Below are 26,937 nucleotides of genomic sequence, written 5' to 3' on the forward strand. Positions count from 1 at the left end.
TGGAGAAGAGCGATCCAGTCAGTACCATTCCACCTGCTCATTTCCCCAGAATCCTGCTGAATGTTTCTCTTCGAGGCTCTGGCGGGAATTTTCCAGCGCTTCTGGATCTTCCGTGACGTGAACGGAGATTTCAACGGCAGGCCAGCTTGGATTGTGTCTGTCTCTCTTGTGGAAACCATGAATTGGATTCAATTTGAATTTGAATGGGTTTTTGGAGCAAGCAATGAAATGGAGTAAGGGTGTTCCCAGTCCACTCTGTGCATTGGCTTTGTAACCTTAAGGATGGGATTTTAAATGTATGTTTTTAAAAGAGTAAGAATTAGCAGTTGACAATTCTCCAGGATTGACACGGAGTCCCCAGAAATTGAAGCTTAATTTACGGTTGTTGGGCGCAATTCCCAGGAGGAAAATCATAAGGATGTTATGTTTCAAATTTTCAAAAATATGTTATTTATTAGACACAAGAATACTGGAGATGGGAGGTGGAGCAGTTGGAGGTCGAAGATCATGTGACGAAACCTCCAAGAATATTCCAAAATACCCAAGACTTTTAAGACAAGGGGACACCACCACCTGCAAGTTCCCTTTCAAGCCACACAACACCCTGACTTGGAAATATGTTGCCGTTCCTTCACCGTCGCCGGGTCAAAATCCTGAAACTCCCTTCCTAACAGCACTGTGGGTGTACCTACAGGACGTGGACTGCAGCAGGTTTGAGAAGGTGACCCACTGCCGCCTTCTCAATAGGTTTTGGGGTGGGCAATAAATTCTGGCCTTCAGCCTATCAGAGGAACATCTTTTTAAAAAACATCCAGTCAAAGTTGCCAACCCAGGTCAGAATTAATGTGTCAGTTCTGGAAACTCTTCTCAGAAGCATAGAACATAGAACATTACAGCGCAGTACGGGCCCTTCGGCCCTCGATGTTGCGCCGACCTGTGAAACCATCTGAAGCCTATCTGACCTACACTATTCCATTTTCATCCATATGTCTATCCAGCGACCACTTAAATGCCCTTAAATTTGGCGAGTCTACTACTGTTGCAGGCAGGGCGTTCCACACCCCTACTACTCTCTGAGTAAAGAAACTGCCTCTGACATCTGTCCTAAATCTATCACCCCTCAATTTAAAGCTATGTCCCCTCGTGTTGGTCATCACCATCCGAGGAAAAAGACTCACTGTCCACCCTATCTAACCCTCTGACTATCTTATATGTCTCTATTAAGACACCTCTCAGCCTTCTCCTCGCTAAGGAAAACAACCTCAAGTCCCTGAGCCTTTCCTCGTAAGACCTTCCCTCCATACCAGGCAACATCCTAGTAAATCTCCTCTGAACCCTTTCCAAAGCTTCCACATCCTTCCTATAATGTGGTGACCAGAACTGCACGCATTACTCCAGGTGCGGCCGCACCAGAGTTTTGTACAGCTGCAGCATGACCTCGTGACTCCGAAACTCAATCCCCCTACTGATAAAGGCTAGCACACCATATGCCTTCTTAACAGCCCTATTAACCTGGGTGGCAACTTTCAGGGATTTATGTACCTGGATGCCGAGGTCTCTCTGTTCATCTACACTGCCAAGAATCTTGCCATTAGCCCAGTACTCTGCATTCCTGTTACTCCTTCCAAAGTGAACCACCTCACACTTTTCTGCATTAAACTCCATCTGCCACCTCTCAGCCCAGCTGTTAGGTACACCCAGCAGTAAAATGATTGTGAAAATGCGGCCAACCCTTCAAGTCCTGATTGCGAGGGCAATCGCATTGAATTTACAAGGAAACTGACAAAGGCAAATCAGGAACACGAGAGGTTCAAGGTGAGGGGTAGGAGGGGCTGAGAGTTCACGCAGGGCGTCCTAAAATTTCTTTGTTGGAACTTTTCTGATAGATTGCCGGAAACCTGGGAGAATTGGACAGGCACGAACAACCATTTTTGTTCCTTTCGTCCCAAGCGGTTGACCTTCCACAGAAATTAGGCAGAGGGATTGCGGAAACCCTGATGGGAATCTGGGCTCAGAATGTTGGGGATAAAAAGGACGACAGAAGGGCAATTCATTTTAATCTACATCAAATAGAAAAGGATGGAGGGACACTGAAGAATGTTGAGGAAAAGATTCACTGGAAAGATTATAACAGGAATGATCGAACTGGCTGCAGGGATGACCTTATTTCTTAACTTTTTAAAATATAAATTTAGAGTACCCAATTATTTTTTTTTCCAAGGGGCAATTTAGCGTGGCCAATCCACCCAACCTGCACATCTTTGGGTTGTATGGGTGAAACCCACACAGATACGAGGAGAATGTGCAAACTCCACACGGACAGTGACCCAGGACCGGGATCGAACCTGGGACCTCAGCGCCGTAGTCTCAGTGCTAACCACTGCACCACGTGCCGCCCTCTCATGTCTTAACATTATGAAGGACAGGCATAGGGACGATGTTTCAATTATTTGTGGGGGCCCAGGGATTGGGCCCATAACGGAGGAACATAGATATAAGATGGCCACTCATAAAATCGATGGGAACCTCTTTAGCGTGGAACTCAGCCACATGGAGTAGTGGAAGTGACGTAGATGCATTTAGGGGGAAGCTGGGTAAATGCACGAGGGAGAAGGGAACAAAGGATTGTTTGCCACCCTATATTCTCATGGGCAATTGGCAATGGGCAATATCTGCCGACCTGGCCAGCGATGCCCACATCCTGTGAATGAATTAAAGAAAAAGAGGGGTTGGAGGAGGTTAATGTGGAGTGTAAATAGACCAGGAGAGGCCTGTTTCTAAACTATAAAATTCTACATAAGACAGGCGCTTTTCAATGATAGAATAATTAAAACAATGGGATAAGTCACCAAAGAAAGATATCAAATGAGACAGTATAAATGGGGTCAAAAGGTGCGTGCAGGGATTTAACAATTTGAGGAGTGATTCGTGAGATCCACTTACAAGGTACGGCTGAAGAATTAGCTACATGGCCCTGTGTTCTCTGAGAACATGCTGACAGTTGTTCAACCCTATAATTATCCTTCCACGGGTAGACCCGACATGCTCAAATTAACTTTAATCATTTGGGCTTAATTATCTGTAGCTGGTCCTAATTTAATCATTTGGGGCTAACTAATTATTTGGGCCTAATTAACTGTTGCAGACAAATTAAGTTTTGTCCTAATTTAACCATTTGGGTCTACTTTATTGTTTGGGCCTAATTAACTATTACAGCTTGTAACTGCTTGGTCCTAATTTAACTGTTTGGGTCTAATTAACTCTTTGATCCTGATTTAACCACGTATTGGGCCTAATTTACTGTTTGAGCCGAAAGGGCTTCATAAAGCAACAAGGACCACACTTGAAAAGAATTCTTTGTTCTCGAAGGCCTTTAGGATCTGCTCCTGAGAGTTGGGACAAGACATGATGTACAGCGACGAGGCCTCGAGCACCCTTACCAAGTTAAGTAAGATAAAAGCCCGCAAACAGCATCACAAAAGGGTGGCATTATTGCATGAGACCCATGGACAAATCAAACAGGAGGGCATGATGCCACCTGTTAACACTCAAATCGTGGCACCAGAGGGAAGCGACCAATTCTCCTACATTAGGACTGATTTTGATGGGTTGGGGAGGGTGGTATGATTTTTTTTTTAAATAAATAAATTTAGAGTACCCAATTCATTTTTTCCATTTAAGGGGCAATTTAGCATGGCCAACCCACCTACCCTGCACATCTTTGGGTTTTGGGGGTGAAACCCACGCAGACACAGGGAGAATGTGCAAACTCCACACGGTCAGTGACCCAGGGCCGGGATCGAACCTGGGATCTCAGTGCCGTGAGGCAGCAGTGCTAACCACTGTGCCACCGTGTTGCCCAACAGGGGTGGTATGCTGTGCGTGAGGGAACTGAATTTTGGTGTCCTGGGGTCTCGATAATTCGCAGCTGGGGTCTGGCTGCGAGATGGGGTTCAATGTCGGCAAGTGTGAGATCATCCACACTGGACCTTAAAACGGACTGAATTAGGGTATATTCTAAATGGTGAAGAGCGAGAAAGAGTGGAGGTCCTAGGAGACTTGGGGATTGATGGCCGTAGATTGTTGAAACATCATGAACAAACACAGAAAATAATCAAGAAAGTATTAATGCAAGTTTTGCCCTTTATACCTAGAGGACTGGTATGGGGGGGCGGAGGGGGGGGGGGGGGGGGGGGGGCGGAGGGGGGGGGGGGGGGGCGGGGGGGAGCGAAGCCATGCTTCAGCTGAACAAAGACCTGGTTAGACCAGACCTGGAATAATGTGTGCAGTCCTGATCACCTTAATTAGGAAAGATACATTGGCCTTTGAGGGAGTGAAGCACAGATTTGCCAGAATGATACCTCGACTTGCAAAGGCTAAATTACAAGGAGCGATTACACAGATTTAGGGCTGCTTTCCGTGTAATATAAAAAGTCAAAGGGAACAGACAGGACAGATAGAGAGAGAAGCAATTTTCACTGCTGGGAGTCACAGACTTAGGGGGCATAATCAAAAGATTTGAGCCGGTCTTTCAGGAATGGAATTAGGAAACATTTCAACACACAATGAATGGTAGAAATTTGGAACTCTCTTCCATAAATTCCAATTGATGTTAGGCCAAATGTTAATTTTGAATCTGAGATGGTTAAAATTTGTTTACCAAGGGATATGGGACAAAGATGAGGGAATGAAATGAGATCATGGGTCAGCCATGATCTCATTGAGTGACAGAACAGGTTTGATGGGCTAAATGGCCTTATCCTGATTCATAGACAAATGACCAGTCACTCTGTTATGGTTGTATTGAGCACAACTGCAAATAAAAGGGATGAATTCTTTTTAATTCTCACGCACACCAGCAGGCTGCCAAACTAAAATGCATTCCAGGGATCTTCAGAAGGATACAAAGACAGTAAGCTACACTTGGGTCTGGATTTAATACTGCATCCTGCCAGCACACCCATTAACCCAAGTCTTTAAACGGTGCCGATTATCCTGCATCAACCCATGGGGGAGAGAAGCGGCAGAGAGAGAGAGAGAGAGAAATAGAAGCGACCGCAACAATTTGTTTGTGATCTAATTGGTAAATGCATTATTGGGTGTGGTACAAAGTTATTCAGACATCCTGGCCCAAGTCCATCACCTGATGCTGTGTTACACAGAATACAGAATTCAGAATACACAACACAGAACACACAACTCAGAATATATGTCACAGAATACACAACTCGAATACACAACGCAGAATACACAATTCAGAATTCAGGTCAACAGATCTATTTATTCTCCACATTTTTGTTTTTCTCTCCATAGGATGTAGGCATCACTGGCTAGGATTTGTTGCTCATCCCTAACTAGCCCTTTGAGAAGGTGATTGTGAACTGGCTTCTTGAACTGCTGCAGTCCGTGTAGGTGTACCCACGGTGCTATTAGGAAAGGAGGTTCCCTGATTCTGACCCAGTGATATCGAAGGAACAGTGACACAAGTCATGATGGACAGTTTGCAACGTGGATGGGAGCTGGCAAGTGGTATATTTATACCCACCTACTTTCCTTGTCCCTCTGGGTGGTAGAATTTTTTTTTGTGTTTAATTTAGAGTGCCTAATCCTTTTTTTTTCCAATTAAGGCGCAATTTAGCGTGGCCAATCCACCTACCCTGCACATCTTTGGGTTGTGGGGACGAGACCCACGCAGACACGGGGAGAATGTGCAAACTCCACACGGACAGTGACCCGGGGCCAGGATCGAACCCTGGTCTTCACCTCTGTGAGACTGCAGTGCTAACCACTGCACCACCGAGCCGCCCATGGGTGATAGAGTTAACGGGGTTGGGAGGCACTGTTATTGGGGTTAGGAAAGATAAGCAGATCTCGAAAATACATTGAACAAAAGAAAAACTCCATTAAACCTAAGGTATGCCTTGGATAAAAGGTGGAAATTGGTGGGGAGTGTAGAATATTAGAGAAAATCATAGATTTACATCACCTTAGGAGGCATTTAAACCATTGTGTCTATGCTGGTTCTTTCCAAGAGCAACTCAGTTAGTCCCAGTCCCTTTTATGGGTACGGCTGTTAATAATAAGAAAGTGGGGCCACTTTGAAGGCAAGAAATTGGGGAAATGAAGACGAATGCAGAGCAGATGCTGACTGATATGTTTTTACATTCTGAGGGCGCTTAATTGTTTTATTAATTGATAGGATTGATTCAGTCACTAGCTGAGCAGCATTTACAGCCCATCCGCAATTGCCTTGAACTGAGTGGTTTTCGAGGCCAATTCAGAGGGTATTTAAGAGTCAACCACTCTTAATGGGTCTGGAGTCACATGTAGGCCAGACCAGGCGAGGACGGCAGATTTCCTTCCCTAAAGGACATGAGTGAACCAGTTGGGTTTTTATATTACGACAATCGGCAATGGTTTCACGGTCATCTTTCGACTTTTAATTCCTGATTATTAATGAATTCAAATCTCCCGTGGTGGAATTTAAACCCGGTTTTACACCCTGCTCAACATTCTTCGACGGGGAGTAAAATCTGGCAGGACGTTAAAACAGCACTGTATCCAATCCCATCCATCTTCTGAAGGGTGGAATGCTAAACCAGTATCGAACGTTGGTTCACTTCGAGTGCTGTGTGCAGTTCTGGTCTCCATGTTATAAAAAGGACGTAAGTTGAGACACCGGAGAGGGTGCAGAGAAGGTTTACGGATGGTATCAGATATGGGTGGGTTTACATATTAAGGTTAGGTGGATTGGCCATGATAAATTGCCCTTGGTGTCCAAGATTGCCCTTAGTGTTGGGTGGGGTTACTGGGTTATGGGGATAGGGTGGAGGTGTTGACCTTGGGTAGGGTGCTCTTTCCAAGAGCCGGTGCAGACCCGATGGGCCGAATGGCCTCCTTCTGCACTGTAAATTCTATGATGATTTACAAGCTGGGACACATCTTTAGAAGGGAGACCTAATAGAGGTCTTTAGAGTCCTGCAAGGCTTTGATGAAGTGGTCACAAAGAATGTTTTCTCTTGTGGGGAAGAAAATAACCAGTATAAGGGAGTCATCAAAAAAATCAATCGGGAATTCAGAAAGAAATTCCCCAAAAGAGTGGTGAGAATGTGGAAGTCGCTAACAAAGTTAAAGTGAATAGCGCAGCATTTAAGCAAAAACTCGATAAGTATATGAGGGAGGGTCTACACTGAGATTTACATGGAAAAAGATAGGAGACTCTAGTGGAGCATAACCACCTGCATGGGTTGAATGGCCTGTTTCTCAGCTGTGTGTCTTATGTAAACCTATATAAATCCCTCTTCACAGCGCCAGGGTCCCAGATTCGATTCCCAGCTTGGGTCACTGACTGCAGATCCTGCACTTTCTCCCTGTGTCTGCGTGGGTTTCCTCTGGGTGCTCCGGTTTCCTCCCACAAGTCCCGAAAGACGTGCTTGTCAGGTGAATTGGACATTCTAAATTCTCCCTCTGTGACCCGAACAGGCGCCAGAATGTGGCGACTAGGGGCTTTTCACAGTAAATTTGTTGCAGTGTTAATGTAAGCCTAATTATGACAATAACGATTATTATTATTATTATGTCGACGAGTGGACAAGCTATATCCAAGGTTAAGAAGCAGATGGATACCGATATGCTGCTCCCTCCAGTGGCCTGGGAGGTAACTGCATCTCATCAAATCCAGAAGGTTGAATCTATGAGCTGACATGAGTGTGGCAGCAGGAGGCAATGCTACAAAAGACTTCAATCTCCCAGCGTAAATGTATGAGCGTTTAGTGCTCCTGAATTCAGCGTCAATCAGTCAGGCTTAACTCAGTGGATAGCACCCTCATCTCTGAGTCAGCAGGTTGTAAGTTCAGGCCTCGCTCCAGACACATGACAAAGCTGCAACCCCTGCACAAAATGAATTGAGTGTTGGAGGTCCTGTGCTTCGGATGTGGACTAATGACCCTTTTTGGTGGATGTAAATTATGCTCTTCAACACAGCTGGTGTAAAATCCCTCAACCAACTGAAAATAAAACAGATTATCCAGTCTTAATCTCAGTGCTGTTTTTGGGAGCTCACCGTGTGCAAATTGGCATCCATGATTCTGATATTCCAAAAGAGGCTACACTTCAGAAATACTTAATTTGCTACTTCTCCGAGCTTGCTCCTCCCTATCTCTGTAATCTCTTCCAGCTCTACAACCCTCTAAGATTCCTGCGCTCCTCGAATTTTGGCCTCTTTACATCCCCAATTTTATTTTCTCCACCATTGGTGCTTTGAACGCCCTGGGTCACAAGGCCTGGTAAGTCCACCTGCAGTTCTCCATTCCTCCACCTTGCTTTCATCCTTTAAAAAACTCCTTCAAACCCACCTCCTTCGCCAAGCTTTTGGTCACCTGACTTAATATCTCCTAATGTGTCTCGGTTTCCTACTTTGTTTAGTAACACCTGTGTGAAACGCCTTCGTTACATTAAAAGGGCGAAATAAATATAAATTGTTGTTGGAAAGAGCACTGGGGCATCCTATGGTCATGGAAGGTGCTATCTAAATGCAACCTCCTTCATTCTTCTCTTTAACTTAACGTTTCCAATGAAGGGGCAATTTGGCGTGGCCAATCCACCCACCCTGCACATCTTTGGGTTGCGGGAGGTGAGACCCACACAGACGCGGGAAGAATGTGCAAACTCCACACAGACAGTGACCCAGAGCCGGGATCGAACCCGGTTCCTCGGCGCAGCGCGGCAGCAGTGCTAACCACTGCGCCATCGTGCCGCCTTCTTTCTGATTATAAATCAACGGCCCCACTGGAAGCTACATGGAGGGGTATCAGTGGGGGATGAGATACTGGGTCAGGAAAGGGTCAGCTTCAACAGTGGAATCCGCAAAGCCCTTTTGCCGCTGGCACTCACTGCCTTGTTCAGTCCTGGAGAATTGCCAGGTGGGTGAGGTAATGTTCCTTGGCTTTCATCAAGAGGGACGCGAGCAAAATGAGGCAGAAAAATCATAAAACGGCCACTACAATAATTGGAATATTCAGATGGAATGATTCCAATAATAATCAAAGAAAGAAAGGTAGGAATATTGGGAGCCATGGTTGAAATATTTTGCAGCTCATTAAATATGAGGCAAGGACCAGATGATTGGAAAACCGCTATGGTTTACATTTTTATTAACGGTCAGACAACCTGTCGTCTTAACTGGTTATAATGGAAAAAGCATGGGAGGAAATAGCTCCAGCTAACGGGAGCAAAGGTGCTGTTTGCTTTGCCAAGATGGGTTTAGGAACATGGATCAAACCAAGATAAAACCTTCATATCCCAACTCCCAGTGGTCGTGATGCGTGGAGGCTTTCATTAAACAGTTGCTCGGGTGAACTACAAGAAACCTGGGGTTAATTGGACAATTCTATCTCACAATGGGCTGAATGGCCTCCTTCTATGAAACTTGGAGCTGTTGGCATTGGGTAATTAATTGGCTTTTAATAGTTTGAAATAAGAGAGTCAGTATCAGTGACTATCAGTCTGAATGAAGGAGATGCTGAGAAGCCGTTTTCCCTGGCTGCAGAGTCTAGAACGAGTACCCAATTCTTTTTTTTATATAATTAAAGGACAATTTAGCTTGGCCACTTCACCTACCCTACACATCTTTGAGCTTGTGGGGGCGAAACCCACGCAGACACGAGGAGAATGTGCAAACTCCACAAGGACAGTGACCCAGAGCCGGGATCGGACCTGGGACCACAGCGCCGTGAGACAGCAGTGCTAACCACTGCGCCACCATGCCGCCCTATTTAAATGTGGTTTAACCAAGATTCGATGTAAGATTGCCATGATGTGGAGATGCCGGCGTTGGACTGGGGTGCGCACAGTAAGTAGTCTTACAACACCAGGTTAAAGTCCAACAGGTTTGTTTCAAATCTCTAGCTTTCAGAGAACTGCTCCTTCCTTGCATCTGAGGAAGGAGCAGTGCTCCGAAAGCTAGTGATTTGAAACAACCTGTTGGACTTTAAACTGGCGTTGTAAGACTTCTTACGATGTAACATTGTTAGAGCTTTGCTGCTTTCTCTCTGTGTCCTGGAAAGCCTTCTGCTTTGTTATGGCCTTGTCAACCTACATGTCTTTGTTTAGTGATTTGTATTTCTATACCCAATTATATCAATATCATTTACTCCCTTTATCCAACCAGTTGATTTCTGACGTGACACTTGATGCTAGACTGGAGCCATTCATTTAAAAGCATCTGCCAATTGGCAATCTCTCCAAGCCAGCAGCTATTATTCTCTAATTAATCCCAGATTCATGTACATATCATGTACATATCAGTGGTAAATCAGTACTACGATGTACACAGTATGACAGCAGTGCGAGCAAAGACATCAGTATGATATTCAAATTAACATCCACCAGTCTTAAATCATTATGAATACACATTGTCCATTTGAAAACTAGGCGAGGAGGTTTCTATTTCAATAAAAGAAATTGCATTGAAATGTTATCTTTGAATATTGTGTCTATTGTGCTCCAACATCCCTGCTGCAACTTGCAAACTGTTTGTAATGATTTGTTCCTTTTAAAAAATAAATTTAGAGTATCTAATTGCATTTTCTCCAATTAAGGGGCAATTTACCGTGGCCAATCCCCCTCCTCTGCACATCTTTGGGTTGTGGGGGTGAGACCCACGCAGACACGGGGAGGATGTGCAAACTCCACACGGACAGTGACCCAGGCTGGGATTGAACCTGGGACCTCGGCACCGTGAGGCATCAGTGCTAACCAATGCGCCACCGTGCCACCCCTTAATATTTAGTTCCTTGAAAGTTGATTTTAAAAGCCACTTGCCACTTTTCCGTAAAAAATCAACATAAAAGTGGAATCAAACACTTAACAATTCACTGATCGCTTGCTGTTAGCTGTTGGGGCATTTCAAACACTGGGCATTCCCAGATGTTGTCGCCAGGTTGACCTGCAACCCCTTCCCTATCTTTGTGGGTTTGCCATTATGGGGCAGAGGGAGGAGAAATGTGATTATAGATTGTGCGATGATGCTGGATGTCCTTTGCACACTTGTCATGTGTTGTGTTGGGTTGGACTGGTCTTACTGGCTCATTAGGGAGGTTGGAAGCTTTGAAAGGAAAGCTTTGCCTGGGAAGCGTGTCCTGCAGTCAACGTTGCAGTAAAGCAGTCTGGGAAGCGTGTCCTGCAGTCAGCATCACAGTGAAGCAGCCTGGGAACCGTGTCCTGCAGTCAGCATCTCAGTGAAGCAGTCTGGGAAGCGTGTCCTGCAGTCAGCATCACAGTGAAGAAGCCTGGGAACGGAGTCCTGCAGTCAGCACTGCAGTGAAGCAGTCTGGGAACAGTATCCTGCAGTCAGCACTGCAGTGAAGCAGTCTGGCAACAGTATCCTGCAGTCAGCGTCAACAGTGAAGCAGCCTGGGAACGGTGTCCTGCAGTCAGCGTTGCAGTGAAGCAGTCTGGGAACAGTGTCCTGCAGTCAGCGTCGCAGTGAAGCAGTCTGGGAACAGTATCCTGCAGTCAGTGTCGCAGTGAACCAGCCTGGGAACAGTGTCCTGCAGTCAGCATCACAGTGAAGCAGTCTGGGAACAGTGTCCTGCAGTCAGTATCGCGGTGAAACAGCCTGGGAACAGTGTCTTGCAGTCAGCATCACAGTGAAGCAGTCTAGGAACCATGTCCTGCAGTCAGCGTCGCAGTGAAGCAGTCTGGGAACCGTGTCCTGCAGTCAGCATCGCAGTTAAGCAGCCTGGGAACCTTGTCCTGCAGTCAGCATCGCAGTGAAGCAGTCTGGGAACAGTGTCCTGCAGTCAGCGTCACAGTGAAGCAGTTTGGGAACAGTGTCCTACAGTCAGCGTCACAGTGAAGCAGTCTGAGAACAGTGTCCTGCAGTCAGCGTCACAGTGCAGCAGTCTGGGAACAGTGTCCTGCAGTCAGCATCGCAGTGAAGCAGTCTGGGAACAGTGTCCTGCAGTCAGTTCTCGTTGAAAAAACCTAAGAGTGACATGACAGGAAAACCAACGGAGCCAAGGGGATGAAAGAGCATGGGAAAGAGCTTAACCGAGAGAGGAGCTGAGTAGATTGAAGAATGCTTGAAAGAGCGGGACTGAGAGCGGAGCCGAGAAGATAACGGAGTGTGAAAAAAGGCAAGACTGACAGCGGAGCCAGGAGGATAAATGTGCATGAGAAAGATCGAGACTGAGAGCGGATTGCTAGTTTGGAGCTCATAAGGTGATATCAGGATTCAGAAGTGACGTAGGGCAGCGGATTGGGAGAGTATGTTTAGGTAATTATTTGCTACATTTATTGCTTATAGTTTGTACGGTCTATATTTTGTGGTCTATGTTTTTAAGGGCTATATTCTGCAGGAATAAGTGCCAGGGAAAAAGTAATTAATGTTATTGATTTTAAGTATCTACCAAAAAGTTTACTTCAAAAGGGTAAGACATGACAGGAGAGCTCAAAGCCTTGATGTGTTCCTCCTGCGCTATGTGGGAAGCAAGGGACATTTCCATGACCAAGACCAGCATGTGTGCAGGAAGTGTCTCCGACTTCAGCTCCGGGAAGCTTGGGCCTCAAAGCTGGAACGGCAGCTGAGGACACTGTGGGACATCTGTGAGGCAGAGAGTATCGTTGCCAGCATGTACAGAGGTAGTTAACACTGTAGACAAAGACTTCACAGGCAGGGAGGGAATGGGTGACAACCAGGAAGAGCAAGAGGACTAGGAAGGCAGTGCAGGAATCTCCAATGGCCATTACCCTGCAAAACAGATATACCGCTTTGGATACTGTTTGGGGGAATGGCCTCTCAGGGGAAAGCAGCAACAGCCAAATTTGTTGGTTCTGCTGCACAGGCGATGAGTGCGGGAATGAAATATTTATAGGGGATTCAATTGTAAGAGGAATAGAGTCTCCACAAACGAGCCTCCAGGATGGTATGTTGCCTCCCTGGTGCTAGGGACAAGGCTATCTCAGAGAGCCTATAGGATATTCTGAAGGGGGAGGATAAACATCCAGTGGTCATGGTACATGGTACACATTGATACAAATGACATAAGTTCAAAAAAGGGATGAGGCCCTAAAACCAGAATATAGGGAGTTAGGAAGTAAGTCGAAAAGTAGGACCTCAAAGATAGTGATCTCAGGAATACTCCCAGTGCCACATGCTCGTCAGAGCAGAAACAGAAGGATATATTGGATTAATACGTGACTGAAGAGATGGTGCGAGGGAGAGAATTCTCCCCCTCACACCGGGCCCGGGACTGATATCCTCGGGGAGATATATGCTCAAGTGGTTGGGAAGGGTTTAAACTAAAAAGGTAGAGGAATGGGAACCTATACAAAGAGTTGGAAGAGGGGGGGGAAACACGAATAAGAACAAAAGACAGAACGGGGAATAAGAAGAAAGATAGACGGAGGAATCAGGGGCCAAAATCAAACAGGTCCACAGTAAAAAATAATGGGAATGGGACAAGGAATGTTAAAAAGACAAGCCTTAAGATTTTGTGCCTTATTTCAGTGTTTTCCCAAAAATGTTTCCTGGGACCCACTTTCACCAACCAATCGGTTGGGCCCCAAGCCTTGTCCGATTCCGGGACCAATGCCAGCCAACCTTTACTTACCTTTAATGCAACAGGTGAGCGTGCTGGGTCCTCACGATCTCACTTGCTTTGTCATTCAATGTTACATTTCTGCTAAGGACTTAAGCTGATGATTTAAATTCTCACTGCATCCTTTGAAAAATATCAAGAGGTTTGGCCTCTAACTCACCATGCTTAGTCCTCAAATGCCTTTTGAAATTGTGAGGGTTTAAAACTTTCATTTGCCAGTACCTCCCTTGAGATGAGCTATAGGACTGAGTAATCATTATTGACCATTAAACATGTATTTTTAGGACATAGCAATAATAAGTAATAAAATGGGATTTAGGAGGGCAGCACGGCGGCACAGTGGTTAGCCCTGCTGCCTCACGGCGCCAAGGTCCCAGGTTCGATCCCAGCTCTGGGTCACTGTCCGTGTGGAGTTTGCACATTCACCCCGTATCTGCGTGGGTTTCACCCCCACAACCCAAAGGTGTGCAGGGTAGGTTGCCCCTTAATTGGAAAATATTAATTGGGTACTCTAGATTTATTATTTTTTTTTAAATGGGATTTAGGATAGCTAACTTGTCTGGAAAGACATCACTTCTGGGGCGGTATTCTTCCCCCTCCGCCGGGTGGGAGAATCGCCAGGGCGTTGCGTGAATCGAGCCACGCTGCCCTGACTCCCGCATGCGATTCTCCCACCCCCCACCCCCCCCCGAAAGCAGCGCCGCGAGAATCGCGCCGGGCTGCTCGGAGCAGCGAAAAGAATGACAGCCCCGCCGGCGCCGTCCACACCTGGCCGCTGCCGGCGGGTATCACGAAGGCTTGGGGGGGGGCAGCCTGTGTGTGGGGGAGGGGGCTCCTTCACTGGGGGGGCCTCCGAAGGGTTCTGGCCCGCGATCGGGGCCCACCGATCGGCGAGCCGGCCTCTCCCCCCCCGGGCCTACTTTCCGCCGCGGCCGGCCCCTGAACACCGACCCCATGTTGGGTCGGGGCCGGCGCACGTAAGAAGTTCCCCGCGCATGCGCAGGATGGCGTAGCCCAACTGCGCATGCGCAGGATTGAGCTGGCCCAACTGCACATGCACAGGTTGGCGTGGCGCCCATTTGGCGCCGCATAAGTAGGCTGGAGCGGCGTGAACCACTCCAGCACCATGCTGGCCCCCAATAGGTCGTGCCCGGGCCCTGTTCGTGCCATCGTTAAACGCGACGGCGTTCACAATGGCGCAAACACTTGGCCTCAATATAGGAGAATCGTCATTGTGAAACAATACAGGAAGCTGGTTTTGCTGCCCTGATTTTCACAGACAATGAGTGTACAGCAAATTACTCGTAAGCATAGCTGTCAGGATGAGTATCAGTGATGCGCTGCTTGCTATTCTATTGGCTGAAGTTTAAACATTGCTTGCAATCTATTGGATAAGTTTAAACGTAGCAGCTTCAGGGATTGGATCGTGTCCATCTGGGGTGGGCTATTAATTTTTGAAAATTGTGTAAGTGCTGAGTTCTGGTCTTTGCTCAGCAGAACAGGTCTTGGCCGATATCCAGGTCTGTCCTCATTGTACACGTAACAAGCTTGATTAAATAGCCATCTTGTCCAGGTTGTCAATGTGTTTTTTTTCCCCTCTCTGTACTGAGTTGAGCCACAGGAAATAACCCCACGTGGAAGCTGACTCAATACACAGGTCTTGAAACCACTCCTACACCGTGGACTCTACTGAGCAGCGCTCTCTTGCAGATTCTGTTGTGAGATCTTGGCCTGTTTGTGTCTCTGGCCCTCGCTTCCTTATAACAAAATGATCCATCTTCAGTTCTTCACAGTCCTGTTGCTTGCAGCTAGAAAATGGGGGAATCTCTGTCCTTACTTTAGCACCAAAAAAACGGATGAACAGGGTGCATGACCTGATCTCTGCTGCCTCTTCTGGCGGGAAGACTGCTTTGTTCACATTTAAAACCCAGTCGAAGCCAGCATTCTCTTTTGCTCAGGTTTTTATTCCGTTTTCATTAGTGACAAAAATCACAACTTTTAAAAAAGAAATTTAGAGTACCCAGTTCTTTTTTTTCTAATTAAGGGGCAATTTAGCGTGGCCAATCTACCTACCCTGCACATCTTTGGGTTGTGGGGGGGTGAGACCCACGCAGACATGGGGAGAATGTGCAAACTCCACACGGGCAGTGACCCGGGGCTGGGCTTGAACCCGGGTCTTAGAACATTGAACATAGAACAGTACAGCACAGAACAGGCCCTTCGGCCCTCGATGTTGTGCCGAGCAATGATCACCCTACTCAAGTCAACGTATCCACCCTATACCAGTAACCCAACAACCTCCCCCCATTAACCTTATTTTTTAGGACACTGAGGGCAATTTAGCATGGCCAATCCACCTAACCCGCACATCTTTGGACTATGGGAGGAAACCGGAGCACCCGGAGGAAACCCACGCACACACGGGGAGGACGTGCAGACTCCACACAGACAGTGACCCAGCCGGGAATCGAACCTGGGACCCTGGTCTTCAGAGCCGAAAAATCACAACTTTAGAAGGAACCAAAATTGGAAATAATGATTGCACCTCAGAAACTGGGCACTTCTTTTTTGAAAAGACCACAACCCAAAGATGTGCAGGGTAGGTGGATTGGCCACGCTAAATTGCCCCTTAATTGGAAAAAATGAATTGGGTCCTCTAAACTTATTAAAAAAGAAAAAAAAAAGAGTTAATTGGGCCGTTCAAAGAATGAACACCATCAAGCAATAGGCATTAACGTGTCAGCTGCATTCTTCAATCCCAGGGTTTCTGTGAAGATTCTAGCTTCATTATCTCAAAAGTACAGTCAGTGAAAGTCTCGAATTTCTGTCTTGTTTCTGGGATTCTCTGCATCTGGACCAGTTTTCCAGATCCACCTCTGCCAGCGTTATAATCTCTCCTATATTCATCACGTACCTGACCACCGGATTTCCCTCACCACAGTGTCTTCCCTCTTTGAAGCCAGTATCTCAATCTGTTCGGATTATTCAATCATCTAAGCAAGTTCCATTAATAAAACTCATGCATTGTTCAGCATCACCCCGTGTGTAATATTCCACTAATCAGAATCCGCATTAGGTTTTCTTGATTTCGTCCAAACCCAAAACCCATGATGATTCGCTTAACATCACCGCTTTTTAAAAAAAAATTCAAATTAAGGGACAATTTAGTTGGCCAATCCACCTACCCTGCACATCTTATTGGTTTATGGAGGTGAGACCCACGCAGACACGGATGGTGACCCGTGGCTAGGGTCGAACCCAGGTCCTCGGTGCCATGAGGCAGCAGTGCTAACCACAGGCCAACGTGCCGCCCCACATCACCGCTTTTTGAGAAGAATTCATAGATCTGTCCCTTGGTAGCGTAAAAGGGCCGATTCCCTACCCAGAGAGTGCAGCTATATCTCAGTAATTTGGCCTGCTCATACTGGCTTCCCTGAAAGTGCTGGTCTTGGAATCGGCTCAGCTCCACGTGAGAGTCGCGGTTGAGGGTGTTCAGTGCCACAGACATGGTGCCGCAGAGAAGAGCCACGCGCTCAGCAACCGGAGCAAGGAATTCATCCGCACGTGACCAGAAACCGGTTCGGCGTGGACAGCATTCTCAACTTAAAAGCTGATTGCGGCTGGCATTCTTAAAAGCCAGTCACGGCCATTGGGAACTTCTGCGATTGGGAATGCCACAATCCTCCCAACAACCTGCCACGATCCACCCACGGGTCACAACCCGCAGTTTGCAAAACCCTGCCTTAATTTGGGCAGCACGGTAGCATGGTGGTTAGCATAAATGCTTCACAGCTCCAGGGTCCCAGGTTCGGTTCCCGGCTGGGTCACTGTCTGTGCGGAGTCTGCACGTCCTCCCCGTGTGTGCGTGGGTTTCCTCCGGGTGCTCCGATTTCCTCCCACAATCCAAAGATGTGCGGGTTAGGTGGATTGGCCATGCTAAATTGCCCGTAGTGTCCTAAAAAAGGGTAAGGTTAAGGGGGGGGGGGGGGTTGTTGGGTTACGGGTATAGGGTGGATACTTGGGGTTTGAGTAGGGTGATCATTGCTCGGCACAACATCGAGGGCCGAAGGGCCTGTTCTGTGCTGTACTGTTCTAAAAAAAAAAATGTGTGGAACATTCACAATATAGTGGATGGATTAATCATACAAATAGATATAAACGGGTATGATATAGTCGGGATTATGGAGATATAGCTGCAGGGTGACGAGGGATGGGAATTGAACATCCAGGGGTATTCAGTAGTTAGGAAGGACAGACAAAAAGGAAAAGGCAGTTGGCTTATATTGCTGGTTAAAGAGGAAATTAACGCAATAGTGAGGGAGGATATTAGCTCCAACGATGTGGAATCTATATGGATCAAGCTGAGAAACATCAAGGGGCAAAAAATGTTAGTGGGGGTTGCATATAGTAGGAAATTAAAACAGGCAATTAGAGACACATGTGATAAAGGAGCATTTGTAATTATGGGTGACTTTAATTTGCATATAGATTGGGCAAATCAAATTAATATCAATACTGTAGAGGAGGAATTCCTGGAGTGTATCGGGGATGGTTTTCTGAACCAATACATTAAGAAACTAACTAGTGAACAGGCCATCCTAGACTGGGTATTATGTAATGAGAAAGGAATAATTGGCATCCTAGTTTGCGCGATCCTTTGGGGATGAGCAACCATAATATGATAAAATTCTTCATCAAGATGGGGAGTTACATAGCTGATTCTGAGACTCGGGTCCTGAATACAAATAAAGGAAACTACGGTAGTACGAGACACAATTTGGCTATGGTAGATTGGGGAACGTTGCTTAAAGTGATGACGGTGTTCCTGTCCAAAGCTTGGGGAGAACTGGAAGGAGGTGTTTAGGGTCATTTCCAAGGTGGTGCAGGTGAAGCTGGACCTGGGTCCCCGGGAGGCCATATTCGGGGTGTCGGACCAGCCAGGGTTGGAAACGGGTGCGGAGGCAGATATCATAGCCTTCGCCAGGTTGATCGCCCGGAGGCGGATCCTGCTGGGATGGAGAGCGGCCTCTCCACCCTGTGCCCTGGCGTGGCGGGGGGACCTGTTGGAATACTTGACCCTTGAGAAGGTTAAGTTCGAACTGAGGGGAAGCTCGGAGGGGTTCTACAAGTCATGGACATTATTTATTATGCACTTTCAAGAACTGGATAACATCGAACATTAGTTGGGGGGGGGAGGAAGGGTGGGTGGGGGGAGGGGGGCTGTGTATGTTGAAGATGGCTATGGGTAATCCCTGATTCCTTTTTTTTCTTTGTCATTTGTTTATGTTAACATGCAGGCTGATGTCTGGGCACGGTGGGAGGATGGAATCGTTGTTACTGTTATGGGGTTTTAGATATTTGTTGTTGGTTATTGATTGTTGTTGGGTGTAAATTCAGGAGAAAAATTGTGAAAAAGGAGGAGAATAAAAATATATTTCTTTTAAAGTGATGACGGTGGATAGACGACGGTAAACATTCAAAGAGTGCACGAGCGAACTGCAACAATTGTTCCTTCCTTCCTGGCGCAAAAATAAAACAGGAAAAGTGGCCAAACCATACCTTACCAGAGAAGTTAGCAATCGTATTAGATCCAAGGATGAGGCAAACAAATTGGCCAGAAAAAACAGCAAAGCTGAGGATTGGGAGCAGCTTAGAATTCAGCAAATGAAGACAAAGGCATTGATTAAGAAGGGAAAAATAAAATATGAGAGTAAGCTCACAGGGAACATTAAAACTGACTGTAAAAGCTTCTGTAGGTATGTGAAGAGAAAAAGATTGGTGAAGACAAATGTAGTCAACAATGGGGAATTTATAACGGCAAACAAAGAAATGGCTGACCAACTGGTTCTTCCTTCACAAAGGAGGACACATAAAACATACCAGAAATATTGGGGAGCACAGGGTTCAGTGAGATGGAGGAACTGATGGAAATGAGTACAGTATTGGTAAGGAAATGGGGTCTTGGGAAATTGATGAGATTAAAAGGTCAAGAAATCTCAAAGGCCTGATAATCTACATCCCAGTGAAGTTAAGGAAGTGCCCCTCGAAATAGTGGATGCATTAGGGGCTGATTTAGCACAGGGCTAAATCGCTGGCTTCGAAAGCAGACCAAGGCAGGCCAGCAGCGCGGGTTCGATTCCCGTCCCAGCACCCCCAAACAGGCGCCGGAATGTGGTGACTAGGGGCTTTTCACAGTAACTTCATTTGAAGCCTACTTGTGACAATAAGTGATTTTCATTTCATTTCATTATCAAGATTCTATAGACCCTGGAACAGTTCCTGCAGATTTGAAGGTAGCTAATGTAGCCCCACTATTTAAAAAGGGAGGTCGAGAGAAATCAAGAAATATTGACCAGTCAGCCTGATGTTGGTCCATTATCAAAGATTTTATAGTGAGCACTTGGAAAACAGTGGCAGGATCAGGCAGAGTCAGCATGGATTAACAAAAGGGAAATCATGCTTGAGAAATGTACCGCAATTCTTCGAGGATGTAACTAGCAGAGTTGATGAGGGGGAGCCACTGGATGTGCTTTATTTGGACTTTCAGCAGGCTTTCGACGACATAAGAGACCAGCGTTTAAAATTAAAGTGCTTTGGATTGGGGGTAGTGTATTGAGATGGATAGAAAACTGGTTTGGAGACAGGAAACAAAGAATAGGTGTAAACGTGTCTTTCAAAATGGCAGCAGTGACTAGTGGGGTACCGCAGGGATCGGTGCTAGGACCACAGCTATTTTCATTTTCATTTACAATATATATCAATGATTTAGATGAGGGAGCTAAATGTAATATCACCACATGTGCAGATGACAAAAAGCTGGGTGGGAGGGTGAGCTGTGAGGAGGATGCAGAGGTCCTTCAATGTGATTTGGACAAGTTGAGTGAGTGGACAATGCACGGCAAATGCTGTATAATGTGGATAAGTGTGAGGGTATCTACTTTGGTAGAAAAAACAGGAAGTTAGATCATTATCTGAATAGCTATAGATTGAGAGAGGAGAATGTGGAATAAGACAAGGTGTCCTTGTACACCAGTCACTGTAGGTGAACATGCAATTTACAGCAGGCGGTAAAAAAGGCAAATGGTATATTGGCCTTCACAGCAAGAGGATTTGAGTACAATTGCTGCAATTATATATACAGGGCCTTGGTGTCACCATACCTGGAATATTGTGAGCAGTTTTGGCTTCCTTTTCTGAGGGTGTTCTTGCTCTACTGGGAGTGCAGCAAAGAGTTACCAGGCTGATTCCTGGGATGGCAGGACTGACATGTGGGGAGAGATTCACTCAGTTAGGATTACATTCTCTGGAGTTTAGAACAATGAGGGAAGAATCTCATAGAAACCTATAAATTTCTAACAAGACTAGGCAGGGTAGATGCAACAAGAATGTTTCCAATGTGGCAGAGTTTTAAAACGGTGTCCCAAACTCTCGAGGTCACAGCGCAACCCCAAAAATCCCCCAACTCACTATAAGGGGGTCCCCAACCCCCCACTCACACCTCCCCATCCCAATCACCACCATGTGACAATGCCAGCTTGGCACCATCAGTCTGGCAGTACCCTTGCCCACACCACCAGGACAGTGCCAGGGTGCCACCCAGAGGGAAAGCACCTGGGGGCCTCCAATCCCCTGGGAAGTCCCCATGCGTGCCATTCCAACTGGTCCCCATTTGTGGAGACCAGTGCTGAACAGTGTTCCTCCAAGGTCACCAAGGGTTAGATCCCGATGCCTTGGTTACCTCTGGGAACTGCATATTAGAGTGAGACTAGCTGTCTCGCTGTAATATGGAGGGACAACAGGAACTGGTTCCTGAGTTTGATGATCAATCGTGATCATAATGAATATCGGAGCAGGCTCGAAGGCTGAATGGACTCCACCTATTCCTATTTTCTATCTTTCTATCAAAGAAGGTGTATGCAAATTACCTACCTTGGCTATTGCCATGGCACAGCTGTGCCCAGAGATCTCTATCAACTGCTGCTGCCCAAATTTGTATTCTTCATAGAGTTCCTCCTCCAGTGCCTTCGCCTCTTCTTTACTGCACAATATACAAGGATATGGAAACAGTGAAAACACAATAATCTCCTGGTCTCTGAATCCACTTACCATAGCAATCGCAGAACTCCCACCTCAAAGTCAGAAGGGATTGGATTCAAGTCTCATTCCAAACACATGAACCTATAATCCAGGCTGACACTCCAGTGCAATACTGAGAGTGCTGCACTGTCAGAGGGTTAGCACTGAGGGAGAGCAACACTGTCAGAGGGTCAGTACTGAGGGAGTGCTGCACTGTCAGAGGGTCAGTACTGAGGGAGTGCTGCACTGTCATAGGGTCAGTACTGAGGGAGAGCAACACTGTCAGAGGGTCAGCACTGAGGGAGTGCTGCGCTGTCAGAGGTCAGTACTGAGGGAGTGCTGCACAGTCAGAGGGTCAGTTCTGAAGGAGTACTGCACTGTCAGAGGGTCAGTACTGAGGGAGTGCTGCACTGTCATAGGGTCAGTACTGAGGGAGTGCCGCACTGTCATAGGGTCAGTACTGAGGGAGTGCTGCACTGTCAGAGGGTCAGTACTGAGGGAGTGCCGCACTGTCATAGGGTCAGTACTGAGGGAGTGCCGCACTGTCATAGGGTCAGTACTGAGGGAGTGCTGCACTGTCAGAGGGTCAGTACTGAGGGAGTGCCGCACTGTCATAGGGTCAGTACTGAGGGAGTGCTGCACTGTCATAGGGTCAGTACTGAGGGAGTGCTGCACTGTCAGAGGGTCAGTACTGAGGGAGTCCTGCACTGTCAGAGGGTCAGTACTGAGGGAGTGCTGCACTGTCATAGGGTCAGTACTGAGGGAGTGCCGCACTGTCATAGGGTCAGTACTGAGGGAGTGCTGCACTGTCAGAGGGTCAGTACTGAGGGAGTGCCGCACTGTCATAGGGTCAGTACTGAGGGAGTGCTGCACTGTCATAGGGTCAGTACTGAGGGAGTGCTGCACTGTCAGAGGGTCAGTACTGAGGGAGTGCCGCACTGTCATAGGGTCAGTACTGAGGGAGTGCCGCACTGTCATAGGGTCAGTATTGAGCAAGTGCTGCACTGTCAGAGGGTCAGTACTGAGGGAGTGCTGCACTGTCAGAGGGTCAGTACTGAGGGAGTGCTGCACTGTCGGAGGGTTAGCACTGAGGGAGTGCTGCACTGTCAGAGGGTCAGTACTGAGGGAGTGCTGCACTGTCAGAGGGTCAGTGCTGAAGGAGTACTGCACTGTCAGAGGGTCAGTACTGAGGGAGTGCTGCACTGTCATAGGGTCAGTACTGAGGGAGTGCCGCACTGTCATAGGGTCAGTACTGAGGGAGTGCTGCACTGTCAGAGGGTCAGTACTGAGGGAGTGCCGCACTGTCATAGGGTCAGTACTGAGGGAGTGCTGCACTGTCAGAGGGTCAGTACTGAGGGAGTGCTGCACTGTCATAGGGTCAGTACTGAGGGAGAGCAACACTGTCAGAGGGTCAGCACTGAGGGAGTGCTGCGCTGTCAGAGGTCAGTACTGAGGGAGTGCTGCACTGTCAGAGGGTCAGTTCTGAAGGAGTACTGCACTGTCAGAGGGTCAGTACTGAGGGAGTGCTGCACTGTCATAGGGTCAGTACTGAGGGAGTGCCGCACTGTCATAGGGTCAGTACTGAGGGAGTGCTGCACTGTCAGAGGGTCAGTACTGAGGGAGTGCCGCACTGTCATAGGGTCAGTACTGAGGGAGTGCTGCACTGTCATAGGGTCAGTACTGAGGGAGTGCCGCACTGTCATAGGGTCAGTACTGAGGGAGTGCCGCACTGTCATAGGGTCAGTATTGAGCGAGTGCTGCACTGTCAGAGGGTCAGTACTGAGGGAGTGCTGCACTGTCAGAGGGTCAGTACTGAGGGAGTGCTGCACTGTCGGAGGGTTAGCACTGAGGGAGTGCTGCACTGTCAGAGGGTCAGTACTGAGGGAGTGCTGCACTGTCAGAGGGTCAGTGCTGAGGGAGTGCTGCACTGTCAGAGGGTCAGTTCTGAAGGAGTGCTGCACTGTCAGAGGGTCAGTACTGAGGGTGCCGCACTGTCATAGGGTCAGTACTGAGGGAGTGCTGCACTGTCAGAGGGTCAGTACTGAGGGAGTGCTGCACTGTCAGAGGGTCAGTACTGAGGGAGTGCTGCACTGTCAGAGGGTCAGTACTGAGGGAGTGCTGCACTGTCAGGGGGTCAGTACTGAGGGAGTGCTGCACTGTCGGAGGGTTAGCACTGTGGCAGGTGCTGCCTTTCAGGTGAGACTCTTTTCGGTGAAATTAGAAGATGGTATCCCAATATTTGAGTCAGGGGAGGGGAGTTCGGTCTGACATACTGGGCTAATATTTATCTCCAACAATATTACTTAAAAACAAATGATTTGGTCATGATACATTACATACCAACTGATGAGACCATCAATTCACGCGACACGTGGTTAGAAGTGAACCGTGGTTTTAATCGTCTTACAACAGAGCCTGCCTGTGACGAGATGAACTTGAGATGTACTGGCAGCAGGCTCACAGCACTGATCTTTATACTTCCTGCTGGGGGAGGACCCATGGGCGGTGCCATGGGTGGAGCCAAGTGTGGAGCCCAGTACAAACTCCTCATCTCCCCCTATGGGCAGGGCCGCGCGATTACACACAATCCGGTACAGAGTACAGGCTCAATACATGTGGTACAATACAGTGTGAATTACTGAGGTTTATAATTCACCATACCAACAGCGACTACATTTGAAAGGCATTTTATTGGCTGTAAAATGCTTTGGGATGCCAGAGGCGCTAAATAAATGCAATTCTTTCTTTCTTCCCCAGAAAGAATGTTAATTGGTCAGTTAAGTGGCTCCAATCAGGGGCAGCACAGTGGCGCAGTGGGTTAGCCCTGTTGCCTCACGGCGCCGAGGTCCCAGGTTCGATCCCGGCTCTGGGTCACTGTCCGTGTGGAGTTTGCACATTCTCCCCGTGTTTGCGTGGGTTTCGCCCCCCACAACCCAAAGATGTGGAAGGTAGGTGGAGAACACGCTAAATTGCCCCTTAATTGGTAAAAAAAAGAATTGGGTATACTGAATTTCTTTTTTTTTAAAGCGGCTCCTATCAGTGGAAGTTTTTTAATGGGTGTTTTTCTAGTGCGTTGTGGGCGAGTGAGCAAGGAGTTTGCAGAGGGCCATAGGGAGGGCATGGCTGGATTTGGGGAGGTCATGAACCTTTCGAGTTCACCATATGGTTCACGGCTCCTCTGAGGCAGCATGAACCACGTGTCTGAAAATTGGAGGAGGTGTGAGATGCCTCCCCCACAGTGGGAACAGGCAGGACCGGAGTGCAGGGTGTTACCCACGGCCTTATCCCACACCAGCTAAAATCGGCAGCGCTGGAAATGAGTGTGGGAATCCTGGAATTGATTTCTCCCTGCTATTTTTCACAGCCTCCAGAGTGAGCCTGACCTCCTGAAAATCCAACCCAGGAACTTGGAATATGATGCAGCGGGGGATGGGACAGGGCGCACTGGAGGTTGTTGAATGGAGGAGGGAAGTTGGGGAGTGGGACTCAGAGTGAAGGATGTATGGGCAGCAGTGTTCTGAACAAACTGCAATTCACATAGGGGTGCCCGTTCAAGACATTGAAATGAAAATCGCTTATTGTCACGAGTAGGCTTCAATGAAGTTCCTGTGAAAAGCCCCTAGCCGCCACATTCCGGCGGCCTGTACGGGGAGGCTGGTACGGGAATCGAACCGTGCTGCTGGCCTGCTTTGGTCTGCTTTAAAAGCCAGCGATTTAGCCCAGTGTGTTAAACCAGCCACTAATTGAGGAGGGAGAGATATGAGCAATTGAGCCTGGAGCTGACAAACACACATATCTATTGGCGTCAGGGTAATAACATAAAAGCTGTACGGTTTTAAAAAATTTATTCATTCATGAGATGTCTACCACTGGCTAGGCTAGCACTTATTGCCCAGCCCCAATTGCACTTGAGATGGTGCTGGTGAGTTGCCTCCTTAATTTACTGCATTACGGGCGACATAGTAGCGCAGTGGTTAGCACTTCTGCCTCACAGCGCCAAGGACTCGGATTTGATCCTGGTCCAAGGTCATTGTCCATGTGGAGTTTGCACATTCTCCCAGTGTCAGCGTGGGCCCGCCCCCACAACCCAAAGATGTGCAGGGTAGGTGGATTGGCCACGCTAAATTGCCCCTTAATTGGAATTTTAAAAAATATATATTACTGCAGCCCATGCGGTGTAGGTGGACCCACAGTGCTGTTAGTAAGGAAGTTTCAGGATTCTGATCCAATGCCAGTGAAGGGACGGCAATATAATTCCAAGTCAGGATGGTGTGACTTGCACAGGAACCTGCAAGTGGCCTACTGCATCCCTCTACTATCTTGGTTCTTCTAGGTGGTAGAGGTTGTAGAGTTTGGAAGTTTTGTCGAAGTAGCCTGGGCGGGTTGCTGCAGTGCATCTTATAGACGGTACACACGGCTGACACTGTGTGTCAGTGGTGGCAGGATTGAATGTTTAAGGTGGTGGATTGGGATGTCAATCAATTGGGTTGTTTTGTCCTAGATGTGGATCTTCTCGAGTGTTGTTACAGCTGCACGTGTCCAGGTGTATTCCATCACACTCTTGACTTGTACTTTGTAGAAATGTCCGACATTCTTTGGAGAGTCAGGAGGGCCGACACTCGCTGCAGAAATCTGAGCTTCTGGCCTTTGAGGGGAATTGGCAATGGTGGTGTTCCTATGTTCCTGCTGCCCTTGTCCTTCTGGGCAGTACAGCTCGTGGGCGGGGCAGCACGGTGGCACATGGTTAGCATTGCTACCTACGGCGCTGAGGACCTGGGTTTGAATCCCGGCCCTGGGTCACTGTCCGTGTGGAGTTTGCACATTCCCCCCCCCTGTCTGCGTGGGTTTCACCCCCACAGCCCAAAGATGCGCAGGTTAGGTGGATTGGTCACACTAAATTGCCCCTTAATTGGAATAGGTGAGAAGACCTGATTTTATCTTACTTTGTAAGTGACTGCAGGTTGTAGATGGAAGGTTTAATTAATAAATGTTCAATTAGAATTGAATTTTTTGATTAAGACTAAAGACAAAAATAACAGTACAGAGGCGTAGAATTTTAAACCAGAAAATGTTCTCGGGAGGATGATTAACAACTAATATTTGCATCGAACCTTTAATCAGAGACCAATGTTTGGGACACGGCAACTGAGAGAACTGACAGGGATGTCGATTTTGAGGGAAGTTTTTTTTGAGGATTAGGGACAGAATTCCAATGCCGAGGAAGACAGAACCTGAAAATTGCCTTAGCCACGGGAAAGAG

The 26,937-nt window shown here is 47.4% G+C and overlaps 1 protein-coding gene and 1 pseudogene across 1 annotated transcript in view; both read right to left on the reverse strand.

Annotated features, from left to right (window-relative positions):
* yjefn3 (YjeF N-terminal domain containing 3) overlaps positions 1 to 26,937 on the reverse strand; it is a 171,904-nt gene that overhangs the window by 42,045 nt on the left and 102,922 nt on the right. The window contains exon 2 of the mRNA XM_038777926.1: positions 21,531 to 21,639. Coding sequence (XP_038633854.1) covers positions 21,531 to 21,639 — 109 coding nt within the window. The remainder of the gene's footprint in view (positions 1 to 21,530; positions 21,640 to 26,937) is intronic.
* Positions 16,354 to 17,109, reverse strand: LOC119953523 (annotated as a pseudogene).

Source organism: Scyliorhinus canicula, chromosome 18 (assembly GCF_902713615.1).
Source record: "Scyliorhinus canicula chromosome 18, sScyCan1.1, whole genome shotgun sequence".
Taxonomy (NCBI): Eukaryota; Metazoa; Chordata; class Chondrichthyes; order Carcharhiniformes; family Scyliorhinidae; genus Scyliorhinus; species Scyliorhinus canicula.